Source organism: Cavia porcellus, unplaced genomic scaffold (assembly GCF_034190915.1).
Source record: "Cavia porcellus strain 051 isolate PalLab524CR breed Dunkin Hartley unplaced genomic scaffold, mCavPor4.1 scaffold_22, whole genome shotgun sequence".
In the NCBI taxonomy this organism is placed as follows: Eukaryota; Metazoa; Chordata; class Mammalia; order Rodentia; family Caviidae; genus Cavia; species Cavia porcellus.
Genome location: NW_026947505.1, coordinates 17,723,402 through 17,745,802, shown reverse-complemented (window position 1 = coordinate 17,745,802; position 22,401 = coordinate 17,723,402). Strand labels below are relative to the sequence as shown.

At 43.1% G+C, this 22,401-nt stretch overlaps 1 protein-coding gene across 4 annotated transcripts in view; it reads right to left on the bottom strand.

The window, feature by feature from the left end:
* Arhgap18 (Rho GTPase activating protein 18) overlaps positions 1 to 22,401 on the bottom strand; it is a 177,374-nt gene that overhangs the window by 68,962 nt on the left and 86,011 nt on the right. The window contains exon 1 of one of the 4 annotated variants that reach the window (XM_023564537.2): positions 10,687 to 10,811. The exons of the other annotated variants lie outside the window; for them this stretch is intronic. Within the exon in view, the coding sequence (XP_023420305.2) occupies positions 10,687 to 10,796 (110 nt within the window). The 5' untranslated portion in view covers positions 10,797 to 10,811. Of the gene's footprint in view, positions 1 to 10,686; positions 10,812 to 22,401 lie in introns of those variants that run through there. 4 annotated transcript variants of the gene reach the window in all.

Genomic DNA, 22,401 nt, shown 5'->3' with positions numbered 1-22,401 from the left:
TTGGGAAAAAACTTTTGTCAACTTTCAGACAAAGTTTCTATCTAGAACATACAAAGAATTGAAAAAAATCAGGTTCCCCAAATTCAAAGACCCAATTCAAAAATAGGCATCTGAGATGAACACGGAATTGTCAGATAAATACAAAAAGTAAATGTACTAAAAAATGTCCAACATCATTGGTCATTTGAGAAATGCTAACTTAAAAAACACTGAGATATCATCTCACGCCAGAAAGAATGGCTAACATCAAGCAATCAACCAATAACAAATATTGGTGGGGCTTTGGGGAAAAAGGAACCCTTCTGCATTGTTGGTGGGAGTGTAGACTGGTGTAACCACTATGGAAATCAGTATGGAGATTCCTCAGAAAACTAAGATTCAAGGCTCCATTCAACCAAGCTATTCCACTTCAGGGTATTTTCCCAGAAGAATTGAAAATATCATACCACAGTGATATATGCACACCCATATTTATAGCAGCACAATTTATAATAGCCAGATCTGAGAAACAACCCAAATGCCCACTGACTGAGGAACATAAAAAATGTGTTATTTTTAAACAATGGAGTACTATCCAGCCATAAAGAATGATAAAATCAAGGTTTTTATAAGTAAATGGATGCGACTAGAAACCATATTCGTAAGTGAAATGAATCAGACTTGCATGTGTAGACACCATATTGCCTCACTAGTGTAAGAAACTGAAAGAGTAAGTAAGATCCAAAAGTCACAATAGGTATAGTAAAAGGAAAAGAAACTGCTCAAAGGGAAAATATACTGTTTGATCAATCTTGCATGCCTGTATCTGGTAACCTGAGCAACTATTTTGAAAATAACAAACCATCTTGGTTTGAAATCCTGTATCACTAAGTGTTTCTTCTTGTTATTGTTGTCATTGTTTTGCTTTTGTTGTTGTTTTTGTTTGCTTCTTGATTTTTCTGGTTTTTTCTCTTTGAGATAAAATAATTTAAACTATGTTTGGTGTCACATTTGGGCATGGCTTCCAATAGAACTCATTATAAAGGCAACTTTGCTTTGCACAAATTTAAACATTTTTAAATGTTTTAAAGCTCACCTTGCTTCCTCATCTACCTCTCTACGTTGAAAGCAAAAGCAAGCTTCTGTGGTGCAGAGCTTTGTCTTTCACTGCAGCAGTGATATTACAGAAGTCATCGCTGCCATTGTGCCCTGGTGAAGCCATTAACACTGTGTAACGGCTCTGTCCATCAGAACACGCTCAATTTGAATGACTATGAAGAGCGGTAGCCTATGATGACCAAGTCATTTTCTTTCCCTTGGAAGTGAATGCCTACTATTGCTTAGCTGAAAGCAGTAATTATTACAGTGGCTCTAACTTCCAAAGGGAACGCTGCCATTGCCTGAAGGCAGAGAGAAGTTGATTAGAAAGCAATGTGACATCATCACGCCCCAAACCGAAGGGGCCATCAGGACTCAGGGAAAAGGTTCCCAGTCTCTGGTGCCCAACCCACTGGCTATAGTTTAAGGGCTTAAGCTTAGCACCATATTTCATGCAAACTAACCTCTTTATGTTGTATGTAAACTCTTTTACATTCTGAAGGAAAAAATTAAATTAACTTTTTCTTTCAGATTTTTCTTTAAAAAAAAGATCACTTAACATCTTTTCTCAGTGTCCACCCAGCTTTGACAGAGAGCAAAACTGTGGTCATTGGGCTTTCCTGGGTTTATACAATATCACATCCGTAACACTGACAAGAAAAGCCCACTCGCAACAAGGTTGAAAGTGCACCTTTAAAACCTGACTTTGTCACTTTTGCGGATGATTAAGGCAAACCCAATTCCCAAGTGTGGCTTCTGTTTTGCAACGATGTTTTCATGCTTCTTCCGCCCCCCTGAAGGAACAGCGAGGTAAGCACAGTTACCACCGTGAGGTCTGGCAGACAGGAAGCAGCAAACATTCACCCCTCTCACACACAGACCTGTGGTCCTCAGGTCGGGGCTGTCACGGGCTGAGAGACACAGGTCTTTGTTCTTTTAGAGGATGGGTTCTGAAGTGGGCTCGCTTTGCTCCTGGGCTCCCTCCTCATCCTTTCTCAGGAAGCTGCTTTTTCCTCCAGCTCTAGGAGGGGTATGACTTGACAAGGACAGACCCAGGAACATGGGCCCTTGAGGTTAAAACCATCTTCCAGCATGACAAGGAAAGCATCTGTGCAGGGACTTTGACATAAAGTCTCCAGATCCCAAGTCGCTGGTCTAAAGCATGTTGAGTGGTGTCCGCACATGTATTTCACTCAGCATCCACCTTACAGCCAGGGTCTGCTGTCCTTTCTCCAGGACTCCAGCTTGCTCTGGCCAGCTAGACAGCCCCCTAAAATCAGGTACCAGTGGCTACTTTGCATCTGAGCTTAGAAAAGCCTTTCAGTGTGATCTGTTCTCCAGCTATCATCACCCAGCTTCATATCTTGGTGCCATTCTCTGTGAGGGTTAGAATACCTCACGCTGATGGACTTCCTAAAGCCCTTAGTGCATCTTACACTGTGAGGATCTGCTCAAGCTTAAGTCCCTACTACCAAACCCTGTGATCTTGGGATCAAGAATCCATGGTTGGTTGGGTTTTTTTTTCCTACTATTTGAGACCCAAAATGGTTGGTTGTTTTGTTTTGTTGTGGTTCATCTTGGTAGCCCTGGGTTTAAGCTGTTAAAAATCAGCCAAGAGAGCTTTTGCTCAGTTTGGAAGGAAATCACAAAATTATCATGTTTCCATAAGATCCCTCCAAGGAAGTCCTCTAAAGAGAAGACGGGACCACAACCTCCCCAGCACCTACATCACAGGTTTGTTGACTTGTTACAGAAAAAGGATTTCAAGGTGTGCCCTCAAGGGCCATCAGAAGACACATTCATTAGTTAGAAAGTAGGAAAGGAGCACAGCTCTGATGATCACACCAGCCTTTTCCCAAAGAGCAGGACTAGCTTTTATGCTTTCCCTGGGGGTGGACCAGAGGTTGGTAACTTGCCTTTAGCTTGTGAGTAGGGCCTCATGTGTCTGAGTGTCGGGTCTTTCTCCTAATATAACACAGGCTGGGGCCATTCACTGCAGGAGACATCCTGAACTCCACCCCCAACACACCTAGTCCTTGCAGGAAGAGTAGAGGAATAAAGGGAAAAGCCTATTCATGCATTATTAGCAAGGCCAGAGGGAGAAAAAGAGATGTCTCCGTATTTAGCATGAAAAAGGTCATGAATTAAGGCCGTAGAATTTTACATCTCCTGCCTGTGAGGGTGTCAATTCTATCACAAAGCAAACCTGTTCCATAGCACCAGCTAGTAACCATTCCATTATTTATTGAGTTATTGTTGCTGCTTCTAAAATAACATTCCTTTCATTTCAAAAATTTTTGAAAATTTCATTGTACAAAACATCAAAGAAATAAGATAGGAACATAAAAAGTAGCCAGCAAAGAAATCGAAATTGGAGAAATCCTAACATTAGTAAGATAACTGTTCTGTCTCTGTGACTCTACTTTTAGAGGTTTAGTGTAAAAAGGAGGCTGCCCAACAGGGAGCAATTAATGCCTGTAATTCTTACACTCGGGAGGCTGAAGCAGGAAGATCATCGCAAATTTAAGGCCAGCTTGGGCTACACAGCAAGTTCAAAGCCAGCCTGAACCGCATAGGGAGACCATGTCTCAACAACCCCATCCCAAAAAAAGCAGGCTTTGTAAGACAGCAGAATATAAAAAGGGAAGTACCAACTTCAGACTGAAACTAATAGGAAGTCACAAATAAGTTCTCACCTACAGTTTTTATAAACACGCATTCTAATGTTGTATGCTGGCACCCTGATCTCTAAAACAACTGAGTACTGAATGCCTTACCTTATGTGAAACACTGTATCAGAGATGTCTATTCAACCAAGATCTTCAAACCTTGTATACGAGGTAGATGATAAATATTATCAGCAGGTGCAGCGTGCAGTTCTCCAGCTCTTCACAGAACCAGAAGCCTGACTAGCCTGCAAGACCTCTGTGTAAGCGCCAGCCTAACTCTCTTCAGGCTTTGCTGTGCTTCGCCATTCCTTCCCCAGTGAGACTTTCACTTCCTCTCGGGCTGCTGCAGCCTCTGTTGCTCTCTCATCCCTACTCTATCATCCCCTGCAATTACACCAGTAACTCCAGGTTGCCTCCATTACCTTCATGCTATGGTTTCAGTATTTTCGTGCTCTAAAGCGCATGTTAAGATCCCAACAAGGGGACAATATTCAGCGCTGGGTCATGGGGCGAGGGATTAGCGCCCTCATAAAGGAGGCACCAGCACTGGCTTGCATCTTCTGCCTCTGAGGACACAGCGAGAAGGTGCCCTCAGTGATAAAGCAGCCCTCGTCAGACAGGGAGGCCTGTCTTCCTCCCAAAAGTCTAAAGTTTTCATTGTTCCCACGCACCACCCCTCCGGGCTCCTGCAGTCTTGTCTGAATCGCATAGGTACACGCACTGAGAGCCATCCTGGAAGCCTCTCCTAGCCTGACTGTTGGTCCCACACATCTTGCATCTGCTGGCACTCTACCCGAGCCCATTATTAAAGCAGCTCTTTGCTGAGACTAAGCTGGCTTCCTCACAACTCTGGGTGTTTGGTTCTTGTCTTGCCTTAGTCACGTGGCTCCCAAGGTAGTTATCAACTGCCAAAATGTGTCAACCTGCTATCCACTTTATCCCCAGTACTATTCTCTCTTCTTAAGTTTACTGGCACAATTTAAGTATATGTAATGACCACATTCATTACAGGGAATTTGTGTCTGTACATGGTATATCTTATTTCTTCTATATTTTTTCCTCTAGTACTATTCTAATATTAATTTTAAAGGTAAAGGTGGGTGTTGTGATCAAAGGATCAAGAGTTTGAGGCCAGCCTGCACTTCATAGTGAGAACCTATCTCAAAAAAGCAAAAACTAAAATCTCCACCTAAGCAGAAGCAATATGACACCTGGTTCCAAAATGCCATGTTATGTGGGGACATGAAGCAGCTTAAGAAATCCAAAAGCAGTTCGTGCCCTTAAGCGTTCACTCTTGGGCCTCAGCCAAGACTGCTAGCTTTCTGCAAAAAGCTCAGTTTAAGTTTCTATCCCTCTTGTTCTCTGCTTTTCACCCTGATCAGCCTGTAGAAAGAAAAAATAGAGGTTGACTGCTCTCCAATCTCCCCCCACAAAATGCCATATGCTAGATCAGTCTTCCTGAGTCCCAAATTCTACATTGGTCAGAGCGCCTAGGACACATCCCAGGCAAGTCTTAGACAGGGGATTTAGCTCAGCAGTACAAGTGCCTGCCTGGCAAGCACAAGGTAATGAGTTCAATCCTCAGTACCAAACAAAACAAAATAAAACAAATCTGGTACCAATGTTCCCTGCTCCCTGACAAAGATTCCTATCAGAAGAAATCAGTCAGTATCATTGAACGAAGACTGGAATCTCCAGGGACCAAAACAGCTGGAATAAGCACTAAAAGGAGATGAAAAGGTGAAGAATTTGTAGCATCCTCCAGTATTTGTGCAGTGGGTACCACAGGCATGGAACCTAGCTCTGCTGATCGCATCAAAAATAACGCTTACTTCTCTGTCTCACCAGGCTACATCAATGCAAACATTTAAGTTCGATACTCTAGGGTAAAGACCCAAGACTTCAAACTTTTCCTTGTTTTCTTATTTTTTTTTTCTTTAACTCAGTTGTTTGGGGCCAAATTCTGGGCACATAATCATTCATATGTCAACCAGTGTGGTACAACATACATTTCTTAATCCAATTCTTTATTACAAATAGAAATTTCAGTGAACAATACCTACATTTATTTCTCCATTTATTGGTCTTCTTTATGGATAGTCAGGATTCTGGACTTAAATGTTACTTATAAAATCATTCTAACTATGATTTAAAAAGACATGCATCTATACATTTTTGCTTTGGGTGTTTAAGAACAGGGAACCTTGTACGTGGGAAGCACGCACCCTCACCACAGAGCCATACCCCAGCCCTCACAACTTCCATTTTAAGTAACAAAGAGGACATATAAAACAAAGACAGAATCGGAATGATATTAACACTTTTAACATTTTGATGGGATGACATTTTCGACTTGGGCGCCTGCTAGCTCACAATGTACAGACCACTTTGTCATGACCCAGCCATTCCTGCAACCAATATTGGCGACTCATTCTTTGCCAGGTATCACATGTGTGGAATACCAAGGTCACGCCGGGTTTCCATTCTGAGCTCAGCATCTGCACCCGATGGAGGTGCTACGGTAAGCAGGAGCAATGGAGCATAGGGCATGCTGGCTTCCACTGCTGGCTCCACACTGGATGAGACACCAGCATGTCAGTGCTCACTTCCTGTCAAACACAGGCAAGGACGAGGTGCCAGAAAGTGTGAAACATAATTGTAGTACAGTAGGAGGAGGGAAGCAGGGAAATTCCAATGTCTTGCTATACTTTGTTCTAATTTTATAAACTTTTCTCCAGAGCCAACATTGTCTTTCTGGTGTTTGGTTTGACTTCACTTCCCTCCCACTTAAGCCCACTTCCTCTGACCAAATAAAGATTTTATCAGTGTCCTCTGTATATTAACCCCTCTGCTGGGATGATTTTAACTCAACCCTTTTCTACATCTTGAGTTGTTCAATGAACATTAGTTACTCCAGTATATTTTTCTCTTATAATTTAAAAAGTAGGACCTCAGAAACATAGCCAATAGCACAGATGCATGTTGAAATCTACTTACAGATAACATCTCATCTTTGTTATGGAATGGTTCCTTTGTGTCTTTTTCAAATTGGATGTTGCTCTGGAAGGGGGAAAGATCTAAACTGACATTTATTTTAGAAACATACCTGTCTGGGCACAAGCAAAAGGTCCTTGGTCCATATAACAAAGTTAGAAATCTAATCATAAATGTTTTTTCCTTCCTCACCAAAGAAATGAGCACTGTTATGAATTGCTTTCCATGGTTCTGTTTTTCAAAAAGCCTCTGCTGAACATTTGCATTAATATTATGCTAATAAAAGTAAAAGGATGCTAAATAATTCCATCTCTTCAGTACAGGATCAGAGCGAGAGAGAACCAACTAAAGCAAGAGAGAGTGATGAATTTGCATATTTTGAATGCAGTGAGTGGCATTTAAACACAATGTCACTTTTGAAAAAAAGAAAATACATATTGGGCCAGGCTGGCAGAATTAATTTCTCCAGTGGAGCCATCTAAAACCCAAGTACTTCAAGAGACATTTTGCTTGTAAGTATGAATCTCCAATGACAAAGATGTGCATTCAAACACAGGACAACCATCTGCATCACAAATACATTTCAGTTCCTCTCTGCAGACGGAATTCATTTACTGCTGAAGGCCATTCACTTCCACTTCTGAGTGCTTATTCCTCAAAAAGCTTCCAAGTACTGTGAGAACAATGATTAAAAGAGGATCTTTCCATCTGCGCTGCATTAGGCTACAAGGCAGCACCCCCACCCTCGAAACACTCTCTGCATAATTCATTGTGCCACTTTAAACCCTAATCAGTGCATGCAATAAGCGATGGAGGATGCAAGAGAGGAGGAGCATTTGTTAGCTGCCTCCTGAGCATGCGCCCTATCCTCACGCTCCACACATCATGATATAAACACACACCTCTTATCGCCACTAGGTCCTCACTCACACCTGACTGCCTTCATCTTTCTTAGCCCATACTTATGTCCCAAGACAGATGATTCCTTATGCTATTATCACAGGATAATTGGGGAAAGAAGATTCTACTGGGAGCCAAAGGAGCTTGGCCTATCTCCAGCTCCACCATTCATTGTCTGGGCGTGATAGATACATTCGTCCTACCAAAGGAAGGATATTACCTCAAGTCACCACCTAGTCTAAGAATTACATAACTAATCTGTTAACACTTCTCACACATGGAGCTTTCTTTTGGCTGCCAGTTTGCATCTTTCAAGGAAAGCAAAGCTAAGCTGGCAGGAAAGGGGCTCTCTGGGTCCCCACCTACCCCTCCACCATAGCTGCTTGGTTTGGATTTGTTAAAGATGTCTTGGAGGATGCACTGGAACAGGAGTCCATGACTGCAGGAGTTTTGTTGTCTCAGAAACCTGAAGTCTCAAACGCAAAAAATTCTCAAGTAAGAAAATCCTTATCTTTAATCCCTGAAAAGATCATGAAGCGGAGCAAGGTTAAGGAAGAAGACTGCAAATCTCATAGTAGAATTTCTCACTTTTTTTATCGCTCCCTAGATCACAATAAAAGAAATGTTTTGACACATGTTCACTGGTGACGCCAGCAGCTGACATAATGACATTTGAAAAAAATCATCTCAAAAACACAACTTGAAGAAGTGAGTTCACTGATGGCATCTTCACAGAAGCAGATTTATTTTTAAATCAGCTCCTATGAACAAAAATAGAACTCTATTTAGAGTAAACACGACACTGTCACAAAAGTACAAAAGTTGGAGAGGGGGTGGGAAACCTTCCAGGGTTGTTTTGAGAGGGATGAGTGAATGTTTATTTAACAACGGTGTGGTGCTAGCCAATAGAAGCAAGGGGCCACAGGCAACTATTTTAGAATTTTCTAGTTGCCAAATTAAGGAAGTAAAATGACACAGGTAAACATGGGTGCTAACATTACACTAACTCAGCCTATTCCAAATATATTGTATTGCATTCTCTTAAAGCTTTATGAAAAATTCACGTTTCCACACCAACTCAGTTTGGGACAACACTTTGCAAGTGTGCAATAGCCCCAGGTGGCTCCTGGCTACTGCACTGACAGTGTGTGACAAAATGTTATGAGCCAGGTCCTCCTGTGACACAGTATGTATCCATCACAATTTCCCCCAGCTACCACCATGTGAGAGTGAATGTTCCTTGTCTACAGATATTTGTGTTTTCACTAAGTCAACAAGTAATTACTTAAAACCAACTTTTCTCCATGCTAGGCTAAACAACAAAATGCAAATACATCACAGATGGAGGAGACCCAGTATTTCAAAGGTAACAAAGACCTGTGATTCTGACACAGAATACTCCAAGGGAAACTGCTAAGAAGGCCTAGACCAGGGCTAAATGCTTGGAAGCACCAGCATCTCTCTGAATATCTTGTCTCTCTTTTCCTCCTGAAGCACAGGAAGAAGCCTAGAAAGAAGCACCTGCTGAAGTTCTTGTCTCTATCTAAAGCCTGGATCCTCCAGAAATGAACCCACAGTGAAGACTAGAGCTGGGGCCCATAGGAACATGGTCCCGCCTATTTGCTCTTTGAGCCCACCTGTCTTCCCTAAAAATCATTTATTCTCCCTGGTAAAAGCCCCGCAGCCCTCACTTGCTCTCCCCTGTGAAGAAGAAGATAGCCGAGCTTCTGTGTCTCTTCCCTCACCACGTTCCTGAGAGGCTCCTGTGTATGTAAATGTGTCTGTTTCTTTTGATCGGCTTACTGTCTGGGGAGCAAGCTGGGCCCTACACGACTAGCACCAGGCATCAAAGTTATCAAAAGGGCAGGATCTGAGACTTGTTGAATCTCAATGTGCCTTATACAAGAGCCCCACGTGACTCCGGTCACATGCAAGTTACAGAAGGACTGCTCCAGGCATTGGAAAACTGAGATCCAGGAGCTCGTGAAGGAGTTACTGGCTGGAAGGTAATTTTGAAATCATTAACATCCACATGAGAGTTAAAACCATAGGAGTGAAAAACAGCTCATCCATGGAAAACAAATGCACACAGGATAAAGGAGGCTGTGTGTGGTGTGGAGGATGCTGCGTGGATGGAAGTGAAATAAAGAATCACATGGGTAAACGATGGCTTGTTAAGTGCATTATACAAAAACTGAACTGAGAAGAAAATGAAGAGAAGGAGGAGGAAGAGGAGGAGGAGGAGGAAGAAGAGGATGAGGAGGAGAAAGAGGAGGAGGAGGAAGAAGAGGAGGAGGAGGAAAGGAAGAAGAGGATGAAGAGGAGAAAGAGGAGGAGGAGGAGGAGGAGGAGGAGGAGGAGGAGGAGGAAATGAAACCTGCAAAACTAAAAGAGCCACTATGGCAAATCCACATTAAAGCTATAAAGAACTTCTTCTTATGACTACAGAGAACTCGTGCTAATAGTTCTTAATATTCAGGGTTGCTAAACAACAAAAACAAATGTGATGTTTCAAAGTTGATGTGGAAGCAGAAGCAAATGGAACATTAAGAAGTGAGATACAAAATAATGTACAACAGCCTACTAATTTGTAAAAAAGCTGAATATAAAAATATTCATAGTGGCTGCTTTGGTGGTATCATGGGTGATTTTGTTTATTTTTTCTATTTTTTGTTTTCCAGGCTTTTGTTAGTAATTATGTGCTACTTTTTAAAGTGAGAAATCTAAAATAAAGGCCATGCTTATTGGGAAAGAGGAACAGAAGCAGAAGTAGGACCCAGGAGGGCTGGATGCTGGGCTGGTTTCCCAGGGGCCACATGGCCACCGCAGCACACCACAGCATCCTCAGCTAATAATGGGGGCCTAGAGAACAGAAGTTTCTCTTCTAAGAAGGTTCCTGGCTATGACTGTGATGGCCCAAGTTGGCAGCCACGTGAGACTTACTTACTCCATCAGATTCTCCTAAGACAATGACAGGAGAACACCAACGACTGCCAAGCTGTTCTCCACCCTCAGCCCACCTGGCCATCTTAGCCCACCAGCCTACCTGAGCGAACACCTTTCCTGAGGTTGTGTTAGAATCCCACAGCTGCTTAGAGCTGGTTTCAAGTCCATAAGGCAGTCGTGTGTGTCCTGTTTCCCAGGTGATGCTGTCATGGCTGCCTGCTGTTGCCAACACACACACACACACACACAAACACCTGAATACCAATGCCTTTGCAAGCCAGAGGCCTTCCCAAGATCCACATAAGCTGCCCTTCCCTGAAACGTAAGACCCTCTTCTCATTAGATGCCCAAATGATTAAAAACCACTGTGCATAATTACTATGCCATGTGAAAGCCTTCAAATGCATTTTTAAATGGTTTTACTGCAGGTCACAGAAGCGAAGTCAGGAATAGCAAGCTGTGCTCTTTTATGTGGAAGCTGGTACACATGAATACAGATATGGCAGGAGATCAAAGCGAGCAGGCAAGGAGAGGCTGCTGACAGCAGCCCACTGGGAAGGGCACACCAGGGCACAATGCCTGCTTCTCACCTCTCTGGAGCAGTGTACACTCTTGCTCTCCTCCTGAAGTGGGTGCAGTTAATCTATTGTCATCCTCTTTCCTTAAATTATGTACCAATCTGGATCTGGAGAGGTGCTTTTTTGCTCCTCCCATGCAGAGGCCCTCACATTAGCCCCTGAAAACCACTGCAGTATCTCACGCCATAAACACCTCCCTCCACAGCAACACTACCATTGTGGCCTCTGAATCCCGCTGTGCATGCAGAATCACCTTTCTGCACCCTTGCATGGGATATATAGCCACGTGACTCTGTCTAGCCACACGGGCAAGCTGAGCTGTGTAGCTGACATCTACAAGAGGCAAAGGTCTCTGCACCTTAAGCAATTGGTGCTGGTCGAATACAGAGACATATTACGCTGCCTCAGCCTGGGCATGAGGACAGCCTTGATTCACCCTGCCAGCTTCTGTGTCCAACACCTTTCAGGTCAGAAAAAAGACATTGAAAGGCCTAAAACCTGAGGAAAAAGGCAATTCTCAAACGCTCTCCCAATACAAAAGTTCATTTAAGTGTGGATTTTATTATTTACACCACTGACTTGCTCCACTATACAACAGGGATATTTGATAGTTTGCCAAGAATAATGATCACCATAAGATGGGGAAGGAGTTATGATTATTACCTCCACTTACAGATAAGGAAACTGAGGCTTAGAGCCATAAATCAACAGGGATGCAATGGGCAGGGTACAACCAAGGCCACAGGGCCAAAATCTACGCTCTTATTTTCCCTTAAAGAGATTTGCAATTCTGTCTTTAGGATGGGTAACTGGATGTATGGTGGATGTCAGAGCCAAAATGACACATTAACTCTGGATCATTCCTCACAGGTGACTCACTAAAGAAAGGCAGCAAGTGTCCTTTGATTATCCATGCGCTCAAAAACAGAAAGGGGTGAACACAAGAAAACCAGACGGGGTAAACCCAAGAGACGCACTGTGACAAGGTTCCAAAGACAGGAAGACAAAGGACTAGGTTCCATATTCTTGCACAAAATCCTCTCCAGCCTCAAAGTCTGGTCCTTAAGTACTGAAATGGTAGTATAATAGAATTAAAAAAACTGAGTAATATTCTCAGTTAACACCCTCATGTTTAATACCTATGTCAAAGCTTTACGGGGGTCTCCTGACTCACACAAAACAGGGAATAACCAAGTAAGCCCATTAGGACAGATGTTATTCACACAAGCGTACTACCCTCACCTTATCACACAGATCATAAAGGCAAGCCATTAATACTCTTGTATAGATCATTATTTTCCCCGTATGAACTTTGACAGCTCAGCCCACCAATGATCCCTACGGCCAGTCCAAAGAACGAACAGCCATGGTGATATCACCACACTTACTTCCTAACATGTTCCTACTGAGACTACATCTTTGAAACAGAACAGGTTGTTAATACATCTAAGACTTCGACAGTTGCAAACTAGGGATCCGCGAGGGAGACCTGGCAGGCAGAAGCATCATCGTGTTTGTTTGGCAACACACTGTAAGCATTCTTAGCCTGCTTTACCACCTCTGTCTCTTGTAACATATTTCTGTGAGCAGACACGGGTAGTGGGGGCCTGGCCCCTCTGAAAAGGGTACCTACAGCACAGGGCATCTACCACCCCCATCCTGCCTCTAGTCCTGCTATATCTGTGTTACTAGCTCTGTTCCACTCCATTCATATTATGGCATTAAAATAACATGGCCTCCTATGTCAAACCCATCCCCAATTAAGGACAAGTGAATTCTACACCAAACAAGTCTTGCTCTAACAAGAAGGAAGCAGACACAGCAGGAGTGAACTGCAGTTGGGTCCTCGTCTGTGAAACATGAAAATCTGTTTTCCAACTGAAATATCTGAACACATTTTTCTTATTCCACTTGTATAAAAATACAAAAGTTTTCCAAGGCAGTGGGGCCTGGGGGTAGCGGGCAACAGGAACTGGGGTATTGTAAGAGTTATGAAGACTAAATTTAAAACCCAGTTTCATCCTTCTCCACAAGACCTTCGGTAAGTTATCTAGAACTCCACATTGACTCACTTCTTCAGAACAACTTATCAAGCAGTCATTATGCATAAAGTGTACTGTAAGTCCCGGGAATCCACAGCAAATGAGACAAAGTCCCTGCTTTCATGAAGTTGAGAGGGTCAAGGACACAAAGTAAATAAGTAAACAAAAAGACTGCTAGAATTTGTAACAGCTAAATCTTAGAACTCAAATGCCCATCAACTGTGGAATGATAAAAAAGATGGGGTATTTTTATACAATGGAGTATTGCTCAACTATAAAGAAGGGTAAATGTGAGGCTTTTCTAGGTAAATGGATGTGATTCAGACCATACTCAAAAGTGAAGTAAGTCGAACTCACATTTATAAATATTGTATTGTCTCCCCAGTGTAAAAACAAGACAAAACAAAATTGAAAGAGGAGTAAGATCCAAATGTACAATAGATATTGTGAAAATGAAAAGGAAAAAAAAGTGCTCAAAAATAAAGAACTGGGATGGGGAAAGGAGAAAAAAGTATACAGATAAATGTGTGTGTGTGTGTGTGTGTGTGTGTGTGTGTACACAAGACAGATATAATTATACGACTAATCTGTTAGTTCAAGAACAGTTTGTGCTCTCATTGTTTGATCGTTTGTTCATGCCTAAACCTTATAACCTGAACAACCACTTCTAAGATAATATGCAATACATTAGTGTTAATTTCTTATTTTTAAAAAATTCTGTATCATTTCTATCTTTTGTTTTGCTTTGAAAATAAATAAAAAAGACTCCTAGCATATTGGGTGGTGAGAAATTCCAGGAAAATAAATCAGGTGGGATAAAAGGATGAGGGGACCGAGCTCCCAGACACACAAAGAGAAGACCATGGTGAGGTGCCCGGGGGTAGACGAGAGCAGGTGCAGGGGATGGGGCAGCAGGGTTAGCAATGCGGATGTTTGGGAACAGAACTGTCCACGCGATTGAGATCTTGATGATGTGGCAGGTAGAACCCCCTGCAGAGCCACGGGCACTTTTAGGGGGACATAAGCCTCTTTCCTCCCCGCTCTCCACCCCTGCTTCCCTGCTTCTAAGCATTTGGGGCCCAACACCCCAAAGCAAAACTGACCAAAACCACCTCGATGTCCACATTCTAACCAACGACAATGCATACCTGTCAAATCCAACATTCGATAAGAGCCAAACCGCACTAACTTTCCAGAAAAAGCCTTTTCTAATCAAGAGCTCCGCACTGCTGCACGAGGTGACATTTACGACCCACTCAGTTTGCTTTCCCCGGACCTTGCCCGTGTTGCCCGCTTCCTGAATCCCAGCTGTTCTGCCTGGGAAGCCGGAACCCCCAGAGCTGCCCCTTCTGGAGCTGCCAGGAGGCCCGAGACTGTGCTCTGAGCACCTGCAGACCCTTGATGCCGAAGACAGGGACGAATGCCAGGTATCTATGTTTGTCAAGTTTTTAATAACAAATTATAGAACTTAATATTGGCCAAGCAGAAAGGGGATCCGTTAAAAGCCTCCTGGGTGCCTCCCCCAGTGTCCAGGCCAGGAGTTACTCCCCCAATGCTGCTTTCCTGGAGACACCAGCAGGGTCACTTGTGTGCACCTCTGAGGCCTGCTGTGCTGGATGCTGCGCCCTCTTTCGGTGACCGGGAGCTCAGCTTCCAGCAGGGCCAGGACATAGGGAATTTCTGGGAAAGGTACCCAGATGGAGACAGCAAAAAGCATGACAAGCATCGGAGCACTTGGACAGGGGATAGGCTCCTCAGCCCACTTTGGAGAACCTCCCAGCTTCCCCACCCCTTCCCTTACTAAGGCCACCCTTGGCCCTCTGTGGCCTGTCCAAGAAGCCTCCAACGTGACTGCAGGGTCAGCTTCCTCTTTCCCCAGCTAACTCCTTCCCAGGCTCCTCCTCTTAACTGATTAGCACTCTGAGTAGACGCACATACACAGAGACACACAAAGCCTTTGGAAAACTCAGGGCAGATATTAAAAACAAATGCCCAGCTATAAATAACATTGCCTGGTTTGCTAATCATTTCAGATGTGTCTGCCTCATCCCACAAATGAGATCATAAGTCCTTCTTGACAGGAAACCTCATTCTGCTCTCCTGTAGCTATTAGAAGCCTATTTCCTACTCTGCAAATCCTCAACACCAGCGCCTCCCTCAAATTAGGCACAAAATGTAGTTTTTACATTGAGCCATCCAATTCACACACAAATATTCCACTGGTCAGAAAAATGAGTTCATACTCTCATAGAATGTGAAAATTAATCTGGGACAATAAACCTCACAATATTGAAAAGCTGGTAAATTATAGTTATTTTAAAACTCATTTTTATTCTTTTTTTCCCAACTAAAAAAAAATACACTTTTTTTGCCACCCTGGAAACAGAATCCCACACCGTGCTAAGGAGGGGCTGGGGAGAGGTAGAAAGGGGGAAGAGAGGGAATCTCCATCAAAATCGTTAAAATAACAGCCTCCTGTTGTAAGTTCTGTTGATGTTCTCAAAAAGCACAGTGACATTTTCAGAATAAGGATATCTCCATACTTTTCAGGACAGGCAGAATTGAACTACAATCCCTATTTGGCCCCCAAACCAGAGGCTCCCTGTACCTTTAACAAAATGCTTTCTGCAGAGTAGTTAAGAGATTAAAATAATTTAAATCCTACAATATGGAGTCGAGCATCAGCCAAGTCTACCTAAAAAGAAATATGTGTGCATGAGGCCCAAAGAGGAAGTCCTCTCCTGAACGAGTTTTCTTCCCCATGAGTAATGAACTCATTGAGGAAGCAGTTATTGAGGCCCGGAGTGTCTGGCAGGGCCTTGCCTATTCCTCTTGGGTCACGATCTGCCAGGCGGAAGGCAACAGATACAGGCAGAGCAAAGAGAAACCGTCAAGAACCGCAGCATGTCCTGCAGGCGCCTGGCCAAGGTGAGGAGGCTGAGAACGTCTGCCTGGGCTCCTGGCCAAGAGGAAGAAGGTTACTGGGCGTTCAGAAATGTGCATGGAGAAGAGCTGAAAAACAAGGAGAGTGCCATGAAACAGGGGAGGATGGAAAAGCAGGGGAGGAAGTATCACTGATACTCTTTTCAGGGAAGGGAAGAAAGGCACGCACACCTACAAACCCTACCAATGGAGCTAGCAGGAGGTTGCCAACAATCCCACCTCGCCGCCTCCTCTGACTGTTGACATCCTTGGAAGTGCAAGGCTAACTCAGAGAAACCACAGATATTTCAATTCCCCAAGCGGCCTGCCAGCTCTTGGAATTGTCATGCAGCAAGCTTATCTGGTTTTTTTGTCTTCCCTTTTCTTGTTGAAATAGTCCTTGTAGCAGGAGAAGAAATTCTGTTTCCCAAGCCAGGACAATGCAAACCGGTGTCTCCAGCCATCCTTTTCATTGAGAATGCTCACTTTTATAGAACAATGCTCACTTCACGGTGGAACAATGCTAGGTGTCAAGGCAGAATCTTCAACTATGAGTCCCCAAACCATCAGTTTATCCCAACATTCACTGTCACTAAAATAAGAACATGGCATAGGCTCAGCACATCTTATCTTCTCAGTATCGTCTTTCAATCTTGCAATAAACCTAAAGAGGAGGGGCGCAGGTGTGGCCTGGGCTTCCAGTCCACTTCCTCCCTTCCAGGCTGCTTCTTGTTTCTCTCTGAGGCACCTGGCTCTGACCCAAGATGCTGTGTAACCCCATCACACAGCCCTGTCCCCACGTCCCCCGCCCAGCCATCACTCCACCCACCACCCACACCACGAGCACTGTTGGCCTCCATTCAGCCTCTGAACTTCCGCTGCCCTGGGCACCACATTTCTGGTCACCCAGTGATGAGATCCCTCCAGGGACAGCATGGCCTTGTCTTAGACTCCAACAAGCTCACGGTTTACTGCAGATGAAGCTATGCGCCAATCCTCCAAACTTTGTGAACCATCTCCTCTGTAAAATGAAATAACAGGGCCTACTTTGCCTGTTAGGAGTACTGTAAAGAGTTTATGTAACAATCCAAATATAGGTTGAGCACCCCCAATCTAAAAACCTGAAATCGGCAAAGGGCTCAAAAAAGTTTGAATTTTGGAGTGTTTGGGATTTCAGATTTTTAGATTACAGGATGTCCAACCTGTAAGTAACATCTAGGCAGATATTCCAAAACACAAACTCCAAAAGCTGTCTGAAGCATTTCAGGTAAGGAAAAGCAAATCTGCCCTACAGGGTAGCAAATCAATAAAGAACCACAGTACAAAAAAGAAACTAACAGGTGGGGCTGGGGGTTTAGTTCAGCAGCATAAGTGCCTGCCTTGCAAGCAGGCAGTTGTGAGTTCGATCCCTGGTACCGATAAAAACAAAAAAAAGACCAAAAAAAAAAAGACACTAACAGGCTCAAGTCTGGAGGGAATAATCCACACGCCAAGGGGGTTCGCAAGAACACAACCACTCCTTGTAATCCTCTGTGGACTTAGTACTCCAACCACTAGGCACTCCATCTCACAAGAACTTCTTAAAGAGCAATCCAAAAATAAGTAACATGCACCCAATATTCATGAAACTACCTTTATGCATTGGTTCGGAAAGAAATTTATTGTTTATTTGTAGTTTTCAACAGTCCCTAAATTTTCTAGAGTGGACAAGTATTATAAAAGTGAAGCTAAATATATTCACCATGACACCTAATTTTGGCTTTGCCAATTCTTATTATACACTGCAAGTAGACATTATTTCCCCTTTTCAATTGACTTTATATCGATTTATCTTTTCATATTTTAATTTTTCTACCACTTAAGGTTACAGAAAGCAACTCTTTCCACACTGACTTTATGGACAGTTTTTATTGAAATTTCCCTTAAATTTGATTCTAAAATAGTCCCTAGGAATTTTAGGTGTGACCACTGTGCGTGTTTAATGTGCTATATATCAAGTTCAAACTTTTTCTAACCTAAAACCAAACTTCTAAAAAAGCAATAAGCCTAAGAAATCCAGCCTATGGCTTAATGGATGTTTCCCTATTTTGACATTCTTCTTTTATGTTGTCTATAGTCACTTGTATTATTTAGCATTTGCAATATTCCTTAAGGCATGAGGCAAGCTTACAAGTGGAAGAAAGAAATGTTGCAGCTCGAGACTGATGTGTAGCAACAAAGAGCCTGTTCAAATAGAAGGGACAATCACATATGGGGGTAACTTTCTTCCTGCGCGTTTCTAAAGAGAATGTTCACACTGATGATGGACAGTAGTATAATCTCATAATTTACAAAGCAAAATCATCTTTCAGGACAGAGGATTACAATGATGGGTAGTTCAGTTATTTGAAAGAATGCTCTTCCAGCACCTATTTCATTGTAAGAGTCATGTAGAACCTGCTAAAAGTGGGCGAGCTAGTAACACTTACTTTATTTTTATTAGACCATGTTTGCTGTATGGAATGATGACATTCATCATGAAGAACTGGTACATGCACATATCCCATCCACTTCTTTTTACCTCAACCCCTCACTTGCTCCTCTCTCCATTTCTATCTCCACGTGTCCTATTATCTATTTATTTTGCTCTTTACACTTTGAGTTTCTCCTGTAAGAGGAACCATGTGATATTTAAGCTCATATGTCTGACTTACTTCACGTCCCGTGAGGACCTCAAGGGGCCTGCCTGCCCTACTGCACCTCTCCTTTCTGGGCTGCTGGACCTGAGCACCTGCTCCTCAGCCCACCTGATTCTTCCCCAACCTGATCTCACCAGTTTCTAACATTTTCCATCACTACCAAAAGTCTACCTCTTCATAGTACTGCATTGCATCCATGGAGCTGCACTATTTTAGTGATTCTTGGTCTGGAAGCCTTGGACACCATCCAGTAAAATAGCTCTCAACCTGAGCAGCCCCACTGCCCTTAATGTAATGTGCCTCCCTCACCTTCATTCTGAAGTGAAGTTCAGGTCAGTTATCCATGCGTAGCTGTATATGCGTATGCATATGTCCTTTATCATGTTGGGAGGAAATAAAGGAAGACAATGTAAAACACATGCTATGGTGAATGCTTGTGTTACAGGCAACTGAGGTAGACAGAAATATTATAGGCAAGCAGACAGGGCTAGGTCCTCAAAGGAGCCAGCCCAAATACCTTGGGCTGTTGGGGAGACAGACATCTCCTGCTGTGGGCTGGGCTCAAGACAAAAGATCAAACAAATGCAACTGCATCCTATACACTGGTACTCTAAATAGGTCTCTATCACACTGAGAAAGCCAGGAGTCACCATTCCAAGTCCTTAAGGGAAGACTCACTACTCATTAAGCATGCCACTTACTACCTACCTGACTTGCTTCCCCATTTGTCTACAATTTAATCAGTTTTACCTAAGTGATTAATCTTACTGGTTAACCATAGTTCTGTCCCACCTTATGTCCACCTTGTGGGTTCCCAGGTTTTCTTCACCTTGGACCCATCTCTCCTTGTGGTTTTACTCTATAAAAGTCCCTAGCAAAGACAGTCTTTGGTAACCCACTTGGGACCCCCTTGTCCCTCAGGCAGAAGCTTTCTCTTAATAAATATATTCTGTTCTTAACCTCCATTGTTCCTAAAATTCATTCTTCAGTTTTAGAGAACATGAACTCATACTGGACATACAGAAGGTTGGGAGTTTCATTCTCCTTTATCACTTGGACACCAAAAGATATAAATGATGTAGTCAATATTTTATACCTGCTTCTAACCTGTAAATGTAGATTTTTTAAAAATAAGGCTAGAAAACGTTCCTCATAAGAAAAACAATCTACAAGAACATGGAGAGCTGGTGTGTGGACTAAAATGAGTTAGCACAAGCAGAGCTCAGAGTCAATGGAATACCACATCCTTCAGGAATGCCAGCTTGGTCACTCTGAAGTCATGTAGGGCACCAGATGATTCTGGGTATGGCAGAGTCGTTCTGAAACTGCAGGATGGGAGGGGCGGGGAGGACAGCTAGAACCTGCCCTCCCAAGCAGGAGATGGTCTGAAAGAACCCCCAGATGCCAAGGCACCCTCAGAGGGTGATCCTGCCCCACAGAGCAGCACTGATCCTGCTCAGCTCTGATTCTCCCTCACTCCACTTTGTGAACACAGCACCCCTAACACACACACACACACACACACACACACAAACTCCTTCCCCACCCCTGCTCCCACTGCAGGGTTTTCATGCCTGCTCTCCACGATCATTACCCTCCAAATAGAAACACCCTGTATGGATCTGATGCCAACCCTGGCAGGCTCTTCCCCAACTGTACGTGCTGACTGGACTCCCCTACATGTGGTTCCACTCCCATGGCCACAGGCCAAGTCTTATTAATTCAAACCACAAAGATCTCCAATTTGGTTTTCCTCATCTCGAACCACAACTCGTTTCCAGCCAGCCTATCTTGTGGGTTCCTCCCTTCCCACGTCCCACCCTCGGAACCCAGGATAACGATTTCAACACTTGCTTCACACTGCCCATCACCTCACCTGTTAACACCCCTCTGCCAGAGCCCCCGTTCTCATCCTCACTCATGGAAGTAAGCATGAGAGTGTGTTCAGTTTCCCAACTCCACACACCTGGGTTACTTCACACGTGTTAGCTGCAGTGCATTTGCTTTCAATGGCTTTCTGACTGCATGCAAATGCACTTCAATGGCTGTCCCCAACTTGCTGATCCAACACCTAACTCAATCCCCCTCCAGTAAACAACTTTGCCGGTGTACTAATGAGCTTGTAAATTATGAGGCTGCCCCTTTCAATAACCTCTTTGTTCATGCCCTGTGTCTACATGGAACACCCTTCTCTGAGAAATCAAGTTTTACACCTTTTCTCAAAATTGGTACCCATTCATATCATCAATAATGCTTTCAGGCTCTTGGTCCATCTTGATCTCTGACATCTGAAACTATTTACAATGACAGATTTGCCAAGGCGAAAGACATCGTCAAATCACCTGTTCATGTTATTTTATTTTACAAACCAAGTTTCTGGTGATGTAAGTGGCTGTCTACACTTGAGGTGGCAACTCAGGTCCCCCCACCTTTTGCCCTGTTTCTTTCAAATCCACAGGTGAACCATTTATTTATAAAATATCAGAAAAAAATTTTTATTTTAAAAATGTTTTATATAAATTGTAGAATGATAACACTATGTTCCTTATTGTCATTCAGTATTTAAAAGTAGAAGCCTTTCCTTGTTACAATTTTCATACACAAAAATTCAAAGCAAATATCCAATTCCCAGTCTCCTAGAATTTTTTTAACCAGTCCAGTGTATGTGCACCATCCATAAATGAAACAGCCAAATTCACATCCCAAGTGAAGGGTTTCTTTTTGGATTTTGGATTTAAATCAAGTTTATTTCAGAGGGATTTGCCTCTTTGTTTCATGACTATATAAGAAAAGAAAACATAATATTCAATAAGAATTCAAGGTTTATCTTGCAGGTCTTAGCTACTATTAGTCACCACTGCTTTACTTTTTTGGGATGTCTTGTTTGGTTGGTCGGTTAGCTGGTTTGGTACTCAGTACAAAAGCCAGCATCGTTTCACTAAACTACATCTCCAGCCCTTTTCTTAAGGAACGTTTTATTTTTGAGACCAGATCTTACTAAGTCACTAAGTTTCCTAGACTGCCCTTAAACTTGTGAACCCCCTTGCCTCAGCCTTCAAAAGTGCTGGCCTTACCGGTCTGTCACCACACCCGCCTTCCATATTCTCTAAATGCACAATTATCTGTCTCCTTCCAAATTCTTAGCATTCAACCACTTAGGTGATACACATTTTGCCTGATCAGATAAGATTAAACCCATGATTTTCATGCTGTTGGTTTTACTATTTGCTTCTCTTAAATGAACGTGCCATCAGTCAACTCTTTAAAAGAATCTGTAGAAAAGACCACAGTCCAGAGCCCATAATACCACACTCTTATGCCTGCAGACACTTTCCACCACAGAACAGGCTCCACCAAGCTTGAAAACTCTGATACTTGCATCTGAAGGAATTTGACACAATACAACCAATGTACTGTAGCAGATGTAGAAAAGGAAAGTGGGCACGTGATCAAAAAATCTACTCAACTTAATGACAAAAAGCTTAAAAGACACTGGGTCAAGCAACCTGCAGACCCACAGAGTAACACACATACACACAAATACACACAATCTCTTTGAAACCAGTGATTATCACAGATGGGCTTTGAGCTTCTT